Raw genomic sequence first — 20,278 nt, 5'->3', positions numbered from 1 at the left:
AATAGAAATAAACAGACAGCCGAAATAATTAATCCTACGATCAGATTTGAAATCTCAGCCACTCAACCATCTGAAGTGAACGAAGAGAAAAAGAAAATCTACGAGCCCATTATTCAGTACCTATCAGTGAAATACAACATTGAAAAAATCACAGTTACCTGTCTCTTCTTCGGAGCGAGAGCACCATTCCGAAAACCTTTGTAAAGTGGAGGGAAAAATATAAGGTGAAGAGAGCTCTTCAAGATGCCATTGTCACCATAATAATAAAATTTTTTGTAGCGATATTTCGCCAGCATCTTTATGGTGAACACTCAATTTAAATTATACTGGGTCCTATTTTTTCTTATGTCTTAATCTCTTTTGTTTAAAACCTTTTTATATAATTTTTCATTTTAAATTTTATTGTGAGCTATTCTATGTCGCAGGGCAAACCCAAAATATTGGGTCAGGCCAATAAATTAAAATTGAGCCGCTATATCTTTTGTTTCTGGGTTACGAGAAGGCCTATGACCGCGTGAATCGTGCAAAAATATGGGATATTCTATATTGATACGCAGTACATTTCAGTTCAATCAATGCCCATAAAATAAGAACACTAGAATATTTCGTCGGTTTACAAGCAAAACGTAGTAAGTCAAAAATATTACTTCTGAGAAAAGTCGTTTGAAAGTTCTTGACAAAACTGAATCCTCAAAATATTAATAGTAAGTTGTTTCTCATTTCGTTTTCCAATTCTAATTTTATATACATACGCTACATTATGTACAGTACTGTACATACATTATAGATACCTTTTTCTCAGAAGTAATATTTTTGGCTTAAAGTGTTTTGCTTGTAAACTGAATTTATATTAGCAATTTATTATAATAAGACAAGAATAAGTACCCTCCAGCTAAAGAAAACTTAAACGTGGATATGGCCTATCATTACTACTATTTGATCTATACGATAATAAAAAAATGATAAATACGTAATTCAAAGGAAATTTCCTTAACTTTATTTTAATAATCGCGTGGAAAAGTTTAGCTAAACGAAGCAGCAACACCAACAGCAGCAGCAGCAGCAGCAGCAAATACAATAAAACTGTTCATAGTGACTATGGGATTCCTTGAACTGTATCTCTGCCTGTATCAGAAGCTATCACCAAACAGATGCACACAATATTGTCTATCACTGAAGAAGAAGCAGCTGATGTATTTCATGCCAAGTGACAAACCGGCTCTTAACCCGTCATGTTTAGACTTGAGACCTGCGCACCTAGAAGTCTATACGATTATTCACTCTTTGAGAATAGCAGGCGACAAGTAATTTAGTATCACCCTACGGGTTGCACATGATCGTTTGTATTTCTGCAATGAAATATTACGGTATTTTCTTCAGACGCTCTAATGAATCATATTCATGGGCTATAATTCAAGTTTTATGGCGTCTTGTGAAGTGTTCGTGAGGTTGCATTCGAATAAACAGTTCCATGTATATATTTAAACAAATGGAGAAATAAACTTCCATATTCAGGCATGCTTCATTCCCTAGATATCGTCAAATGTACTATTATATAAATGGATAGAGAGTCGGATTTTTATGTTGGAGACCCGAGTTAAAATCTAGGCTACTCCAAGCGAAAGTTTTGGTGAACAAAGACAGTTATGCTACATATTTTCTCGACGTACTCCAATTTCCCACACCACAATTATAAAAAACATACATCATTCATAATCTCTTATCATCATTGCCAGAGTTCCTTATCTGTTCTCATCCTTTTCACAGGTATCTATAGGGTAACCTGTAAGTCAGTTAACACTAGCAGTTGTTGACCTCTTAATTGGCTTGAATAGAGCAGTAGCTTTTGAGGTTATGTTGTTATTGAATGGTAGCTAGTAAGAAGCACTTGTATATTTGGATTAGTAAACAAGTGTACACTAAATAGAAAGTTATGTACGGAAGAGATTGTTTTTGTAGTTCAGAATTGGAGGAAACATGGCTACAATTACAATACTGAGTAATGTTGTTGAGTTATTTGTGGAACGTTTTCCAAACACAATAAATCCGTCTTGCTAAGATATTCAAAAGTTGAATACGAGTAAAAAATTACCCCTGCAGTGGCTGAGCGGTCAGACCTCCAACCTGTCAAGCAGACAGCCCGGGTTCGAGTCCCGATCAGGTCTTGGATTTTTCATTGTCTTGGATTTTTCATTGACACTTGTGGCGGACAAGATCGCAGTTAGAGTTTTCCCGGGGTTCTCCCGTTCCCCATATTAGGCATTTACATCATTCCGTCACCATTTCTCCATTTCTTCATCATTCCTTAGCGTTCGAAAATCGCCCTATGAGTACGACATATTACCTAAAACAAGCTTACGTTTGTAAATAAAATCTATTTACAATAATAATGCATTTTTTCAACTGTATTATGAATCATTTTGATATCACACAATAGCAACGAAAAGGGCCACTTGCAACATCTAACGCGCTTCCTCTCTCTCCAGTGTTTTCAGTCATATTATTTTCTACTAACCGGTAAGAGACGGTGAAAAAAAAAAATATATAATTACTCTGACGTGAACATTTTTGACGGATTAAAGCCTACAATGCTTTATTGGCACATTCCGTGTGTAATAGAAAACGTTAGAACCCATTTTAGTAAAGGTTTTTTTTTTTGTGAAATTTCGATAAAGGGAATGCAAAAATGTATCGGTATTTGAACGTACCACAGATGTAAAAACAGGCAAACATTTCATTGGCTGTCAAGGAAACCGCTTTCCATCTGAAAAGACTGTAGTTATAAAGTTCATCACCATCATCTGCATCAAGGCTTAGGCCTCTCAGACCTGTTTCGACTTCAAGAAAATTGATCCTTCCATCTAGTAACTGGTCTTCCTTGTCTTCTAAATCCTATTGGTGTGTAGTTAAAAAATATTTGGGCATTCTATCATCTGTCATTCTCAGTAAGTGCTCGTACCAATTCTGTCTCTGTATTTATATTTTACCAGTCAATTTAAAAATATTTAATTGTTCTCTTAGGCTATCTCTGTACTTCTTTCCAGATCAACAACAATGTAGCCCGCAGTTGGTCTCAGAAATCTCATCTCTGATGCTTCTATCTTTCTCTTATCTGTTCGAGTCAGAGTCCAATTTTCACTACCATACATTATCATGGAAGCCACCATAACTTTATAGAACTTAAGTTGAGTATCTTGGCGTATTTGTTTCTTAAGTTTCTTCTTATGATTCCACACATTCTTTGAAACTTCTGTAATTTTATATTTATGTTTTCCTTTTGGCAATATGATACCTAAAGCCTAAATAATTGAAGGGTATTACTTGCTCAATAATATTATTCTTTATAACTGTTTTGCATCTGTGATGATTTCTTTCCTGGAACGCTATTATCAGGGCCAGGTATTTATGGAAATCGCGAAAGCACGACATAATAGATATACAATAGATTTTTACTAATCTTTACGAATTAAATGATTCTGATTAATAATATGTGGATAAAACAATCGCGAAAAATCGCGAAATAGAGTTCTAATAGCGAAATATGAACACATTCGCGAATTATTACTATTGCGTCGTTTTATAGTGAATTTCATATTCTGAGTTTTTTCGGATTTTTTTTTTCACTTGAATTTGTTATATATCCAAGTAGACTACATTGCATGGTATTCCAGATGTTCTGATTAGCCTGCATTATTGAACTCAAAAGATGGAGAATTCATCATTTCACTAATAATTTGAAAGTGTTAATTTGAGGGCTGGAAATGTTTTCATTTTTAATGAATGTATGTAAAAGACAGTGTTAATCCAACAACTATTGTCTATTGGCCAAGTGTTAATTTGAGGGCTGGAAATGTTTTCATTTTTAATGAATGTATGTAAAAGACAGTGTTAATCCAACAACTATTGTCTATTGGCCATACCGCACCTTTACCGGAATCTAGAACCCAACGAACCTTTAATGTCAATTATTTAGCAAGTAATATTTATACTGAGTTAATACTCCAATTCCAAAATAATTGTATTTTCCAAAATTTCCATTAATCTCCGCCAAGAGTACAAATCAATCTCCAACAATCTCCGTCAACTCCAATATTAAAAAACACAAATGATAAAATTAATCTTCATAAATACCTGCCCCAGGCCATTACTTTTGTTTCTGTACATGATATATTAAGGTTACCTTCTTCAGTTATTGTTTCTAATTGATATTCAGCTTTTTCGGAGATTACCTTCTGACGTAGGCCTACTAAAACAGCCTGGTCATCAATAAATAAAATTATGTTAAAAGTGCATAATTTATTTTAAAATCTTCGACTAAAACATCCTGCCAGTTCCCAATAGCATGGCCAATATAAATGTTAAATAATACTAGGAACAAAGGGCATCCGTGCCTAAAATCTTAGTTATAAATTTTATGAACATTATTAGACCTAATATAGTTCTCGTCTGTGATAAGTTTATTGATGTATCGTCATTCTAGAATATGGAATTTCGATTTTCGTTTCAGTTTCGAATGTAGATATTTTATAAGATCATTAACATTTGATTGAGGTTCTGGCTGATATGTACATCTATTATCAGACAGTATATCTCACTTGACGATATGTGTCAGAGGAAGAACAATTGTTTGTATGCATCTAAAGTCTGACTAGTGCAATACGTAGCAAATCGGCGATGTATGAAATGGAGGGGGAAAGGAACTAGCCACTCTAGCTCAGTATCTCCTGGTCTATTTGCCTCATAAGTGGTGTCTTGTTGGTGTCACTTGTGAGGTACAGACCAGTCTTCGGACAGTTGACTAAACAACAACATCATCGTCATCGTAGTCGTCGTAGTCATCATTTTCGACCTCCAGTTTCAACAGTAGATCTTTGTACTATGTTAGTTAACAGTTTATCTCGCAAGAGACCGGTGCATCCGATTTTTAATTATGTCTAGGCGCTTGTGAATTTATCCAAAGGGAATGAAAAGCTCGTGTGATATTTAATAAGACTCTTTCGCGAGTAGAATAAAAAATAAATAATTAATAAAATGAAGATAATAACACATACCAGAGTGTAGTTGCATTGTATCATGCTTCAGTCGCATTCGTATAGAAAACATCAAAATATTTACTTACAAATATATGCTTAGAGCTATACCGGGTGAATCTTCTCATCCTCGGATTGAGAAGTTATGCAGTACCGGCGTTTCACAGACTATACCGTAAACACAGTCCCCTACGTCGTATAACTTTCGGCCGAATTGACCGCTACGTACCGCATGACATGATCTGGTGTCCCACCAGCATAGGTGTGTACGCGCTGGCCTTTAGCGGTTAAGGTCTGATGTTCAAGTAGTGACACCTGAAGGTAGTCTTTATTTAGGGTAATTTAACGGATAATTTGTCATGGAACAGATTAATAATAGTTCTTCTGTCATATGTTTTAACGTAAATAGTTTAACACAGGTCAACATCACAGCCTTATCGAACGGGCTGGTGAATGTGATGTGAGCATCTGCATTTAGTATCGTCTGTAAAATGCAAGTTTGCCTAGTTACCAATCCGCAGGATGAGAAGATTCACCCTTTATAATGTTAACTGCTGATGAATGATAGAAACAATAGAGTAACAGAAATATTCATTTTTATTATTAACAGAATCGAATTTAAAAAGATGGGATTTAATTAAATGTATAATGGAAGTGACATTCCATACAATTAAATTCATTGTATGTAGGCTTTGGAAAATGAAGAATAACACTTCGAAACTATCCAGCCAGATAGTTTCCTAAAATGTTAACTTGGTAAAGAAGTTGTAAGGTTAATCAGTCATTGTATATACTTGATGCTTAGGAAAATAATGTTGATTATTTCTGAATTCATTGTTTTTATTGATAATAATTAGGTTATGGTGTTACTCATTGATTTGTGGAAACAATTATGAATCATCAGGGACAAGACAAATGTGATTATGAAATGATTCCGATTTGTTCAAATTCAACGGTTCTTATATTTCATTGGTGAATTGGTACATGGGCGAAATAGTCACTATATTATGTTCTCGTCTTTTAGTAGCCTCTGTAATATAAAATAGACCTAAACGCTAGACTATAGATAACTCATGATAAACTGATAAATGAGTCTGTAAAGTTGTTGGGTATGTATCTGAATTCTAAACTAAAGTGGAACAGTTATGTCAGTTACGTATGTAAAAGGATCTCTAGAGTAATTTATCTCTTAAGAAATCTCATGCATAAGATTCCCATACACTATTTAAAGCAAGTCTACTATGCGCTGTTTGAAAGTGTTATTAGATATGGATTGCTTTTATATGGAAATAGTTCTGATATTCCAAACATTCTGCTACTACAGAAAAAAAAGCAATTCGTATTTTAACAATGTCACCACCCAGAGTATCATGTAGATCTCTTTTTGAAAATGAAAAGATTATGATAATGTACATCCTATATATTTTTGAACTTGTGGTTCGTGTAAAAAAGGATATCCTTAATTATACTATTATAGAAAATTTGTACTATAGAACTACAAATACTGAACAACAAAACTACCAGTTGTCAGACTACAAAAAACACAATCTAATTATTTAATTACTGCAATAAAAATATATAATAATAAAGGCTTTAGACAGAATGAATTGGAATAAACTGATGGGGATCCTTAAGAAAATTGGCGTGGATTGGAAAGAGAGAAGACTGTTCAGTACTCTTTATATGAAACGAGTCAAAGTCAGGATAGGAGAAGAAATGTCAGAAGAAAGTGAAATTGGCATAGGAGTACGTCAAGGATGTCCTTTGTCACCTACCCTATTCAACATCTACTTGGAGGATTTAGTAAATAACTGTTTTCAGAACATGGGAGGAGTGATAGTAGGAGGAAGAAGAATAAAGTGCATAAGATATACTGATGATATGGCGTTGTTAGTAGAAGAGGAAATGATACTAAAGGATATGCTACTGGAACTGAATGACTGCTATGAACAGTGTGGGATGAAGATAAAAGCAAATAAAACGGAGAGCATGGTCATAGGAAGAAAAATACAGAAGATAAACTTGCGAATTCTAACTGAGGCTGTAGAGCAAGTGGACAGCTTCAAATACTTGGGGTGTACTATAAGCAGCAATATGAGCTGCTGCCAGGAAGTCAAAAGGAGGATAGCAATTTCCAAAGAAGCTTTTAATAGAAAAAGGAGCATCTTCTGCAGACCTCTGGAAAAATAACTAAGGAAGATACTAGTGAAATGCTTTGTATGGAGTGTGGTATTGTATGGGGGTAGAAATATGGACATTACGACGAGAAGCGAATAGAAGCATTTGAAATGTGGATGTGGAGAAGAATGGAACGTGTGAAGTGGACAGACAGAATAAGAAAGGAAGCTGTGTTGGAAAGAGTGGATGAAGAAAGAATGATGAAACTGATCAGGAAGAGGAAAAGGAATTGGTTGGGTCACTGGTTGAGAAGAAACTGCTTACTGAAAGATGCATTGGAAGGAATGGTGAACAGGAGAAGAGCTCGGGGTAGAAGAAGATATCAGATGATAGATGACATTAAGATAACTTATATGGATCATATGAGGAAACGAACACTCCGAACAGACTCCGAATATATACTGTAAATACTCAAATGAAATCATATTTCCGATATTTACCGCTGTATTCCATGAATCAATTTTTAACCCCACCTATACACAAAAAATAAACTTAGAAATTATTTTTTATCGTCAGCGTCAGACACTAAGATTCGCGGTGTTATATTCCGAAAGCGATGTACAATTCACCATCTCATCGTTTCTGAACAGCCTCCTTAGCTCAAAATTAACATTGACATTAACAAGAGAATTAGAGTTGCAATACATCATATTATTGCCTGTGAATAGCTGTAAATTAAAAGGCACGATGAATAAATAAATTACCTTTACGAATGGAGCACTTTTAGTCGGGAATTCTCCGGCGGTCAAGAAACAAGTGAATACGGTATGAAAACTAAGCGCATGTTATCACGATGCACGATGTGTGTCTTGAAACTAGGGTACCAGTTTTCATTTTTAAGTAGAATAGAAACTCACAGTGATTAGATCGCAGATACCAGCCTTATAATTACAAATAGTTAATGTTCGTTGTACAGTTGTTTAGCATGTCACTTAGCAACACAAAACACTGCAATTTATTAAGAAATGAACTGCAACTGATATGTAGTTTTACACTTTTATAATATTAAATATGGCATTATAGTTACAACCAATGTGAATGAAATCAGTTACTGGATAATGATCGTTATATCTTCAGTGCTGGATACGACATATACAAGACAGTATACTTCTTATAAAGAAAAATAATAAAGTTATCGTATTAGATTATATTATCGAATAGTGTCACATATTAACTATATGGGATGCGATGTATTTGTCATGGACATCGAGATTTTGAAAAATAAATTATTTAGGTATATAATTTTAACTTCAACTACTCTACCATTATAAGAACTTTATAAAACTTCAGCAGCATGTCTGAGTTATATTTTTCGGAGTAATAGCTCTTTTCAATTCTGTAACAGTCCATCAAGAAAAAAAAAAATTCAGAAAAGAAAATCCATGTAGAAAAGTGACTCACAGACGTCTACAGTAACGAGATGATAGTAAAAGTATAAAATAAACTACTGCAGACAATTGAGGAGCTTGGTATCAAAGTTGGACAACTACACTTTTGCTTTTTTTAAAGGAGAGGCGAAAAACTAGATCCTTGGAAACGAATGTCACTGTTATATGTACATTTTTTTAAACATTCTCATGGGTCAGTCTCAAAATGTGATTAAAATTAATATTCAGGTCGCAATTTAAGTTTAAAAAGTGGAGTTGTCCATCTCTGAAACGAAGTCATGGAGTTGTCTGTTTTTGAAACCAAATGAAGCCATATTTAAAGTGGAGTTGTCTGTTTTTGAAACCAAACGAAGCTTCTTCGCTTCCTTTTCAGGAACTTCTTTGACATGAACTTCCATATTCTTATTAAAATACCGATGTAATATAATTTTACAAAGCAAATTTACGTAAAACAGTATGTCTTATCCATCCACAAACCGATTATATAAACAATCAGCCATGTTGGATTCGCGATGCGTGATGGGAAAAGGTGGTACGAATGTGGATTTCTCATTTGCTACTGAAGGAATTGTCGTAATTTGAAACCAAGCCACTGTAGAGTTGTCTATATTTTGATTCTAAAGCGCACAATTATGTACTATTTTTACTCTGTTCTGTCCGTTTTTTAACCTAAACAGTTTCAGAATCGCATTCAGCATACAAAATTCTATGAGAAACAATCGGGGAAAAAAAAAAAAAAAAAAAAAAAACAGAGTTGTCTAACTTTGATACTATGCTCCTCAATTAAGAACTAAGGGCAAAATACAAATAGACGCATTTATAAATATAAAAATCCAGGACTACAAGCTAAGTAAAGTTTAGACAAGAATACTTGAAAAAAGACTACCACAATTTCCAGTAATCTATAATCTCGAAGATAAATGTCATGCTCAAAGAAGACACAGACCAATACTGCACACTATTATGTTGTCTAAAAAGTGTCCCCTAATTTTTACGTTATTTGACTGAAAATATAAAAACAAGCGTTTATTCTGCAAAATGTACGTTACTTTCGACGTCTTTTGCCCATCATTCTGCCATTATCCTAATTTGCCGACGACGCTGTCCTTCAGTTTGAAGACAAGAAACTCGAGAGACGTTCTCAAATTATTTAATATGCTGAAGAGAAGTTGCTATGGACATTAACAAATCGTTGTTAGATGGAACAATATGGTGACGGCGTGTTGGCAGATAGGTAGATCCCATTCAACTCTGGAATTTGTGCTTGGTTCAATCTGGTCCTTTTTATTGGAACACTCTTCTTGAAGGGCCGCATGCTTTCTGTTGATCAAAGCTGGATAGCGATGCTCTAGAACTTAGTTTACTTGTTGCATTTGCTCAGATAAGAGTTCAGCATCAACACAAACCGTTTGGGAAGTACACAATACTCTTACAATTCCACTTAATACAGAATCTTGCCACTGAGTTTGTGCTTCGGTCAATTCATATGAATCTACTTGTCGCCGTTTTTATGTTACCAGAGTTGGTAGAGGAAGCGACTTTGTCCCTTGGAAGGACCAAGGATTATCTACTATTACGAATATTGACGATTTATTATTCTTTCAGTTATGTGGGTAGAACCTCATTCTTTATAACAGATAGTCGTTCTGAGCGAGGTTCTTCTTTAAGGCTTAAGTCTCCATCATTGAATCGTCTTAACCAGTTTAATGCTGTCTCTCTCCCTCTCCATCTACACCTCGTTTATTTCTTGAGCGGATATCTTCGTTCTCATGTTTTTTTTCCAAAGAAACACAAATTCACTGAAATAGCTATTTGGCTTTACATAACCTAGTTGGGAAATTATATGTAATATAGAGTATAAAGATGTATGCAGTTACATGCTCGAAGATGGCACAAATTATAGATAAACTTGTCTAGAAACTCAAAGATAAATAAAAAAGTACATCTGTACAAAACACGTTTAAGACAATAGTAATTTGAGCGGATCCGATCCAAATGGAAGAGCACTTTTATGACGATAATTATGATGATAATTATGATAACTGTCATGTACAATATATCGTCACTAAATAACACTGAACAAAGACAGTGTTGAAGACTCACTAAGTATATAGGATTACAATGCAGAGATATCTAAAACAAATAGACGTACAGTGACTGTCAATTTTTCGTGCCCTTACCTTAGCAACTGAGCCTTTGTTTTGGCGGAGTAGGTGCAGGTGTCGCAGTGGTAGGGCCGATGGTAAGAATGCACCTGCTGGTGGTTACGCAGCTCTGCCTGGGATCTGCAGGCGAAGATGCAACCCTGGTGCTGACACTTGAAGTCCTTTCCTGTATGCACCTTCATATGTTGTTGCAGCGTATTCCTAAGTAACAGAAAAAAAACATCTGCTGTAATTTAGTTATTTTTTTCATTCTAAATATCACATGAAATTCAGCTAATCGAACTACGTTCCACTTCGAGAGAATCAGTCAGTTGACTGATTATTTGTTTTAATTGTCAAGGGCGGAGAGAGTTCTTTGGTGTTATCATTATATACTTTTGTATGTAGGCCTACTGACCTTCTCAGAAGAAAGATTAGGCTGAAAGAAATCAAAGAATGCATTTGCAACCCTGGAGATAAATTAGATATACGACAGACAGTTCATTATCGGTCACCAGTTCACATAGACGAACTTAGCTAGAATTGACTTTCATCCTAAACATCTCCTATCGGTACCAGAACATTAACATTAATTAAGACCATGTCAAAATGTTTAACACATATTAAGGAATACTCCCTGAAAATATGAAAACGTTAGTTTTCTTGCAAGCTTAAAGATGTAAAGTTATTGTAAATTAATGTAACTTATGAGAAAATGGCATGGTAAGCACTGTAACTCCAAGGATAATCTTAATCGGCTAAAGTGGAAAAGTACGGCGCCATTTTAACAAGAAAGTATAGGTAATTCCAATGCGCGATACTCAGTACTATTTCATAGTATTATTTTATCACCTACCCTGTTAAACATCTACTTGAAGGATTTAGTGAAGAACTGTTTTCATAACATGGGAGGAGTGATAGTGCAAGGAAGAAGAATAAAATTTGCTGATGATATGGCGTTGTTAACAGAAGAGAAGATGGTACTAAGGGATATGCTTCTGGAGCTAAGTGACAGCTGTGAGCAGTGTGGGATTAAGATAGGCCTAAATGCAAATAAGACGAAGATCATGGTCATAGGAAGAAATGTAAAGAAGGTAAACTAGCGAATTTTAAATGAGGCAGTAGAGCAAGTGGACAGCTTCAAATACTTGGGGTGTACTGTAAGCAGTAACATGAGCTGGTGCCAAGAAGTCAAAAGGAGAACAGCAATGGCAAAAGAAGCTTTTAATAGAGAAAGGAACATCTTCTGCAGACCTCTGGAGAAAGGACTGAGGAAGAGACTAGTGAAGTGCTTTGTATGGAGTGTAGCATTGTATGGTGCAGAAACATAGACATTACGACGAAATGAAGGGAAACGAATAGAAGTATTTGAAATGTGGATATGGAGAAGAATGGAGCGTGTGAAGTGGACAGACAGAATATGAAATGAAGTTGGGTTGGAAAGAGTGGGTGAAGAAAGAATGGTGCTGAAACTGATCAGAAAGAGAAAAAGGAATTGGTGGGGTCACTGGCTGAGAAGAAACTGCCTACTGAAGGATGCACTGGGATAAAAATGGTGAACGGGAGAAAAGTTCGGGGCAGAAGAAGATATCAGATAATAGACGACATTAAGATATAAGTTATATGGCTCGTATGCGGAGACTAAGAGAAAGGCAGGAAATAGGAAATATTGGAGAACGGTATGTTTGCAGTGAAATACTTGCCCTTGGGCAGAAAACTATGTTGTTATTATTGTTTAGTGAACTGTCCGAATACAGGTTTGAACCACATAAGTGACACAAATAAGGCATCACTCATGAGGTAACTAAGCCAGAAGATAATGGGTTTGGGTCGCCTGTTCCTTTCCCCCTCTAATGCGTGCATCGCTGACTAGCTACAAATTAGCAGAATTCAGATGCATGCAAACAATTGTTGTTATTCCTCTGATACATATCGTCAAGTGAGATGTACTGCCTAATAATAGATGTAGGCCCTACATATCAGCCAGAACCTCAATCAGAAGTAGAAAACTATGAATGAATAAATAATGAACTAATTTTAACTAACTCTATTACAAGAGCGGTTACAAATTGTTCATTACATCATTACTACTCTACATTCGTATAACTTACATATTGATATTGTATTATTATTATTATTATTAATTTTATTATTATTATTATTATTATTATTATTATTATTAGTAGTAGTAGTAGTAGTAGTAGTAGTAGTAGTAGTAGTAGTAGTAGTAGTAGTAGTAGTAGTAGTAGACAGTCCTAAGTCTGTACAAGTGGGAAGGAAAATTGCTGTGCCCTTTTCATATAATCTGAGGTGCGCTTATTTTTTACTTTAGATATTGTGCGCTTTGAATTGGAAAAAGAGGGGTGAAATGTACACTTTTGATGAACACTGGTTTTTCGTTACAGTAGTTAATTATTGCACGTTGGTGACTCGGGCTTAAATCCCAGTGAGTCAAGTAGAATTTGCGGTGTAAAAAGACGATGCTGAGGCAAGTTTCCTGAGGGGTTCTACAAAGTTTACTGCCATTGTTTCACCATTTTCCGTAATTAATAGCCATCTTTATCAACAGTCTACTGAGAGTCGGAAACTTCTGCGCCGCACAGCAGTACAAATTTTCTAAGGTACCACTTTCATAGGACTCTATGTTAAAACGAAAAACTAAATAAAGACTGCAGTCTGCCATTTTGGATTACATGCCTGGTAACTCCTACTTTGACTCCAAATTCGTAATTGAATTAAGTTCCTTATGATTATAGCAGTCCGACAAGTCCAGAATAGCTCTTAAATTGAAGTGACTGTTGTCTCGACTCGAACCTTGATCCCTCTAAACTGGAAGCGAGAGATCTAACTACTACACCGTGACGTTTGGTATCTGAGTATAATCAGGAGGTTGAAATTACTGCGGCATGTTCATTGGACCCTATTTCATTGTGTCACTGACCCTAATCTGGTATGTTGTCCATAATGGAAGGAGAGCTTTCACCTGTTGCACACGATGTCAAAGGTAACTCAACTAGAATAGTGGAACTGATACCATGTGCACAAGTGTGTAACGCGGGATATTTCGACACGTCACAAATCATTTACTCTTAAGCTATTTGTAGATTCTTTATCGAAGCTGTAATTCAATTCTGACGTATCCCTATGATTAGTACTTCACTATAATTCAACGGGTAGCAGTTTTTGCTACAAATTGGAGAAACCGGGTCCGATTCTCGGTTTGGAAAGGAAATGTTCGTTTATACAACATGGGCAAGATATGGGCTATATGTGCATGATAGTTTCATTTTTCATATACAATAATTTAATGTATTCCATAGATCTTATATCAGCATTGTAGCTTTGAGAAATGTAACAATTATAGTTTTACAAAAATATAGGAAACAACACATAATAAACAGATTAATCAATGTATAAATGTAAACAATTCATCAGTTGAGTAGAAGGTGTGAGTATGAAGAGATGTTGTTAATTTTGTTCTCAACCTTTACTTCTGATCCTTCAAAGCTTTAAGATAATTAAACAGCGCATTGAAGACCGTAATACATGAATAGCGAACTCCTTTTTATAGCAGCTCAGAATAATAGAGGGTAGATTAAGACCTGATATGTGCCTTGTATTAAGAATATGATTCTACTCATGAAGTAAGTTAAATATTTCTAAATTTTTAAACATTTCAACACATATACAGAGAATTTTTCTCCGCTCCACCCATCCTTCATCATATGATAATGCAGAATTCCTGTACGGAAATATCATACGTACTTCGGTACATCACAAAAATATATGCGTAAATAATCACGTAGTGTTTTAAGACGGCACTCATTCCGTCGGATCCCGGCCACTTAGTCACTCGTAATGAGTGCACCTCTGCACATAGTGTGTTGGACATTATGCCACTGTCACACATCCGTGATACATGAGGGTTGGCCACTAAGAGGTGGAACTTAAACTGAGAGGATTCAATCCGGCATCGGAACTGGAAACCGGTGTGGCTTAGTGGATAAAGCGTAGTATTATGAAATGAAATACCTTGCTTTACAACACTGTACAAGATAGTGTAAATACTGTTTGATCAATGTAGGCCTACATTCTTTATCATAAAGTAAATAGTAAAAATAGTGTATTTAGTGTATGTAGTTTAAATAATGTAAATTGTAAATATTGGTGTAATTGTTAAAGTGGTCTATGTCTGCCCAACTTGACAACACAGGATTCACCTGTGTAGACAGAAGTACTTGGCTTGCTACATGCACGCACTCATCCGTTACAGTAAAAACTCCAGTAATACTTAACCTTGTAGCCTCCTGGCACAACGTACGGTCCCTACTTATTGCAGTAAGCATTAGAGCTTCTGTCATTATTGTTTCAACATTGATCCCGGAAGGGGTGCACATACTCGTTGCGGGGAAAGACATATTATTTGGAAATTTAATGGTAACCTACTGCAAAATTTGTCGCATGGAGAAGTAGAGTTTGGGAATTTTCACCATGTCATATGTGTAGAGACATCCAACGTTTCGGAGATAAATATTGATTCCATAATCGACGAAAACAGCGAATGAGGACCGGGGAAACCTATCTATTGAGTCCAGGATTGGAGAATAGTTGTTGTTAACAGGTCGAACAGATGAGTTTTCACGTCCCCTTTCCTCTGCCTTCTTTGATGATGACACCGAAAACTATCTCCGAAACATTGGATGTGTCTCTACATCTATGACGTGTGAAAATATGCAAATACTTGCAATATATTGAGCGCTGTAAAAATCTCATATCATACTTTGTCATATGAGTTGGTTATGTTTGTGAAATGGAAGATGTAACCTACGCATTTGAAGTTGTTATTGCAGGTTCAAAGAAAATTTAAATATTAACGAAAATTATTTAAACAGTTTACAATATCAGTCGTTTTGGTGGCCTAATAGTTAACATCTTCATCATTGGATTCGAGAGGTCTAGTCTGGTATAGTCGTTCAGCTAACATTGCGTCAGTGAATAGGATGGGATCCTCTGTATGGTGATGCGTTATAGAATTGGATTTTTGAATGTGAGAACTGCAAGAACAATTTACCGACCTTTCCTCTTACAAATATTGGCTACACTCAACTCTGCTAGTCGTCGTCCTTATTATATCATAAGTGGAATGAGTGCTATCTTATAGAATTCCCAGAAATCAAATTTTACGCTACCAGTCCAGGAAGGTGTTTCGTAGAAGTATTGGAAACCAATATACCACTGTAACAAATCACTAATTAACCAACTAATAAACAAGTTAGCGAACCAACTAATCGGTCAACTCAAAACACTGCCAAACAGCCGAAAGTCAACCAACTAAACAACTAACGACGTAGTATCGATGGAACTTGGTGATAGCGAGATAAGGCCGAGGATCCGCCACGGGATTACCTGACATTCACCCCATAGTTAGGAAAAATCTCGCAAAAGAAATCCAAATAGGCAGGCTAATCACCCAAGGGGGAATCGAACCAGCGCCCTAGTGCATCTGTGGAACAGTAAGCAAAACCAATCAACCAATCAATCCGAAAATAAATAAAACAACCTTCTAGTCAGTCAAACAACTATTTAAACAACCAGGCAGTTACTTAACAGTTGAGTCACCTTCGTAACTCAGTTCGCAGAGCGCTGGCTTGCAACAATCACTAATCCGAGTTATAATCTTTGCGATGGCAGAGTTGTATTCGTGGTGAACAAAGCCAAGGTTATGAGAGTTTTTCTTGGGGTTCTACCATTTTTCCCCCGTCATTCCACCATACTCCCCGCAATTCCTCTTTTATCACCATCTCCTCAAAAATATGGCAACACTTGAATTTGCGTGACGACGAATCGATCGTCGGCTATGATGGGTGTTCTTAGTGGTTTGTCCAAAGATTGGTAGATAGCAATGGCGGTGGATTCTAGGCGAATCATAGCTCTTTATAAGAGACACCGGAGCATTCTAGGGTCATCCTTGCCTGACAGGGACATGAGAGGAGTAGAGGAATACGTTGTACGACGATGAACCGGCTTAGCTGAATAGCATAAAGGCATGCAACTCATTCCATCACGGGTGCACAGAAAAAGGCTACGTGGGCTGAAGTGCTTAGGGATGCCAAATAGGTATCTCTATATCCCTAACCAAGTCATTAACAAACCAGTCAATGCAAATCTATCTTTCAGGTAAGGCTCCCTGTGAAGCAGACTTGAATAATTTCAAGGGGTATCGATCCCGGGACATTTGGCTAAGCGCGCCAATCAGCCCGCTCGAGGTATGTAGATATAAAGGGAAAAACTGATACGGTGTCGGGTGAAGGTCCTGGGTAGCTCAGTCGGTAGAGCGTTGGCACGCTTTGCCAAAGGTCCCAGGATCGATACCCGATCCCGGAACAATTTTTCACTTGAAATTATTCAAACCAGACAATGAATCATTCAACTAGCCTATTATCTACTTAAATAACCACCGAGCTAGGTGACTTACCGTCTATACAAGCAATTAATAAATTAATCAACTCTACATCCAGTCAAGCAACCATCCATATAGACATCCAGTGCACTAACAAATTAAACAAACAAAGAAAAAATGAATTGATCAACCAGTCAATTAATGTTACCTAATAAGTGCATACATAACTAAATCAATCAACCAATCAGACAAGCAGTCAGTCAACCAAAATTGCCAACCAATACACTAATCGAAGTTATACTTTTCTATATATAGACATGTTAGCTAAACGTTTAGAACATCCGCTTTTGACAACGTAAATGTCCACTTTCAATACCAGGAAGAGGAAGTGAAATCTTTAGTACACAAAGACAGTGTCGAAGAATTTCTTCGGGACATAAAGCAATATATTAAATATGCTTTAGAAAGTGTAAACCACGCGTTATTCGTATTCCCCATAAACCAGTCAGCTGATGGCTGACAGAAGCATAATGAAAACTGCTTGACCAAATCCTGACCCCTAAGTCAGCATTTGGAATCTCTGTGCGCTTGTATGTAGGCTAATTGAAATGTAATGAGGTACAATCCTTGTTGCCAGTGTGTGTTTCGTGGTTCGTGGCGAGGCCCTTCTCTGAATTGGAAAGGTTTCAAATTACGGTCGATGAATACATTAACAATGAGTGGGCGTGGGGAATTAATTTTTCAGCTGTGACCAGTTTCACGGAGTTGGGTATTGCTTTCAAGTGTTCTTTAACCAGATGTTCAAGAATGATCACAATAGGATGAAGGGTTTGAGAGTGGTTCCAAGTTTTAGTCACTTATTACTTTGTTGCATCAATAGTTCTTTATTCTTCCGAGGCTATTTAGAGACGATGAGGCAATACGACAATAAAGAAGCAATGATAGAATGACTATAATAGGGAAAAGAGCCACTAAGTCTTTTAGCAGGACCTGCCTAGTGTCAACCATGTTCCCCTTTATTTAGAAGTCATTAGATGAAAGAAGTCTGAGCCCTCTTGCACGGATAGCTAAAAACAAATTAATGAAGACAGAAGAATAAAATAATGCATGCAGAAAATTTTAGAAATGAAGACAAAGAAAGAAAGAAAGAAAGAAAGAAAGAAAGAAAGAAAGGCATTGAATAAAGATTTTAATTGTGAAATATTTATTGTAATCACATGCTTTATTACACTTATAAGTAAATTCATACATCTCATTCCACTCTGAAGACAGTGACCTATTCTAGCCTAATTGTAAGATATTGTATATATAAAACGAAAACAAAAATGTCAAGTTTCTACGCCAAGGAATTTTGAAATGTTATTGCGAAAAATTACTCGTAAGAAGACTGCCATTTTAAAGAAGTATTGATCAATGTGAAAGCAATGCCGATTAAGGAGTTAGGTGCAGCTTACAGGAGTAAAATTTTGGTAATATTCAACATTTTTTCCCTCATTATTGTATCTTATAGAAAAATGAAAATTAATATGTGTAAAACACTGTCCTTCTGCTATATGAAAAAAATATTTTTGCGGTTAAAAAAAAAATATGTGCATTTTTTTTTTCAAAATCAGTTCACTGTGCAATGATGAAGCTTGATGACATGTTTTGTGTGTATTTATGCATGTTATATCTACAATATGATGGAAGATCACTTCTCTACCTTTGATAGATTTTCTGATAAAAAATAAATTCTTAAAAAAATGGTCTAATATCAGTAGGCCTGTTTTCTTCTAACACAAAATAAAAAATATTATTTATTAAGGAATGTAGTTGAAAGCGTATAATATTATAAACATGAGTTTCAGCAATAAAATAAAAGAGAGAGAACATGAAAAAGTTAACAAGTTTATGAGTTATGAGGTAATCGCTTCATCACTACACAGTGAACTGCCACCATTTTGAATTTTGAAAAAAAAAAAATATATATATAATTTTTTAATCGTAAAAATATTTTTTTTCAAATAACAGAAGGACAGTGTTTTACATAAGTTATACCAATTTTCATTATTGTACAAGATACAGTAATGAAGAAAAAAAATGTTGGATATTTCCAAAAATTTTACTGCTGTAAGCTGTTTCTAACCCCTTAAATATATATTTAAATATGGATTTCTAAAAAATGTATAGCATGTTAACTAGGTATAGTTTTTTTCATAAAAATATAATTTCAGTACAAGAAAATTATAAAGAAAATATTTTTTGATACATCGTTACTAATTTCTCTTAAAATTAGGACATGTCTGAAAAATAACGACGTATGGGATCCATAAATATGACACTTCTATTGTTTATGGGAGAATGTGCTATGGTGATATTTGAGAAAGCCAGGCTCTTTCTCGTGGAACGGTCCTATAAGATGATGGCGGCGAATTGATGACATAATAATGGATAAACGGTTGCCCGCCAAGAAATTTTGCGCTACCATAGTCTTCGTTCAACAAAAAATCCATCTCAGCTTTCCAAGATTTGAACTCGTTCCTTCGGAAAAGGGAGCAAAGCGTTCGGCTATTGGTGCCAGGTTGAACATTTATACCTAATTTTGTTTGGACCAAGCTCTTGTTCACGACAATGTTATGAGAAACATCAGTCTTCGAGTAGTGCCATCCTTGTCATTAACCTAACAGCATCGATATTTCACAGGCTGTCCACGAGACAAAGACTCCTGATTTGTTGCGTATAGACTAAGACACCCATAGTAACTTATGGTAATGATGCCTTCCATCGAGAAAAAGAAACAGTTTAGAGCTGAAAGGTAAGATTAGCTGCAACCGTTATGATATATTTGAAGGGATGCCTTCTAGCGAATACTTTCGGCTCCTTTCTCTTTTAAAATAAAATGACGCCCATACAAAACTACACACCCCTTCACCTCACATAACTCTCAAACGTTTTCCTCTTCATGCATTCTTGTGTTCAGTTTTGCGTCGGAACAGCATAAACGATACAACTTTAAGTCTGACACTTTTTTGTATAGAAAGTGTCACTTTCTGAAAGAAACATAGATGAAGAAATAAGAAGGAAATAGAAGAAGAAATATAAGACAAGAATGGGAGAAAAACAAGCCAAAAAAGAAATAAATGAGAAGAGAAGAGAAGA

The 20,278-nt window shown here is 35.7% G+C and overlaps 1 protein-coding gene across 1 annotated transcript in view; it reads right to left on the bottom strand.

The window, feature by feature from the left end:
• The window catches only part of LOC138710698 (uncharacterized), a 320,335-nt gene that overhangs the window by 29,695 nt on the left and 270,362 nt on the right, over positions 1–20,278 (bottom strand). Inside the window, exon 9 of the mRNA XM_069841761.1 lies at positions 10,777–10,962. Within this exon, the coding sequence (XP_069697862.1) occupies positions 10,777–10,962 (186 nt within the window). The remainder of the gene's footprint in view (positions 1–10,776; positions 10,963–20,278) is intronic.

Source organism: Periplaneta americana, chromosome 12 (assembly GCF_040183065.1).
Source record: "Periplaneta americana isolate PAMFEO1 chromosome 12, P.americana_PAMFEO1_priV1, whole genome shotgun sequence".
NCBI classification, from domain to species: domain Eukaryota; kingdom Metazoa; phylum Arthropoda; class Insecta; order Blattodea; family Blattidae; genus Periplaneta; species Periplaneta americana.
This window is presented reverse-complemented; position numbering and strand designations above follow the sequence as displayed.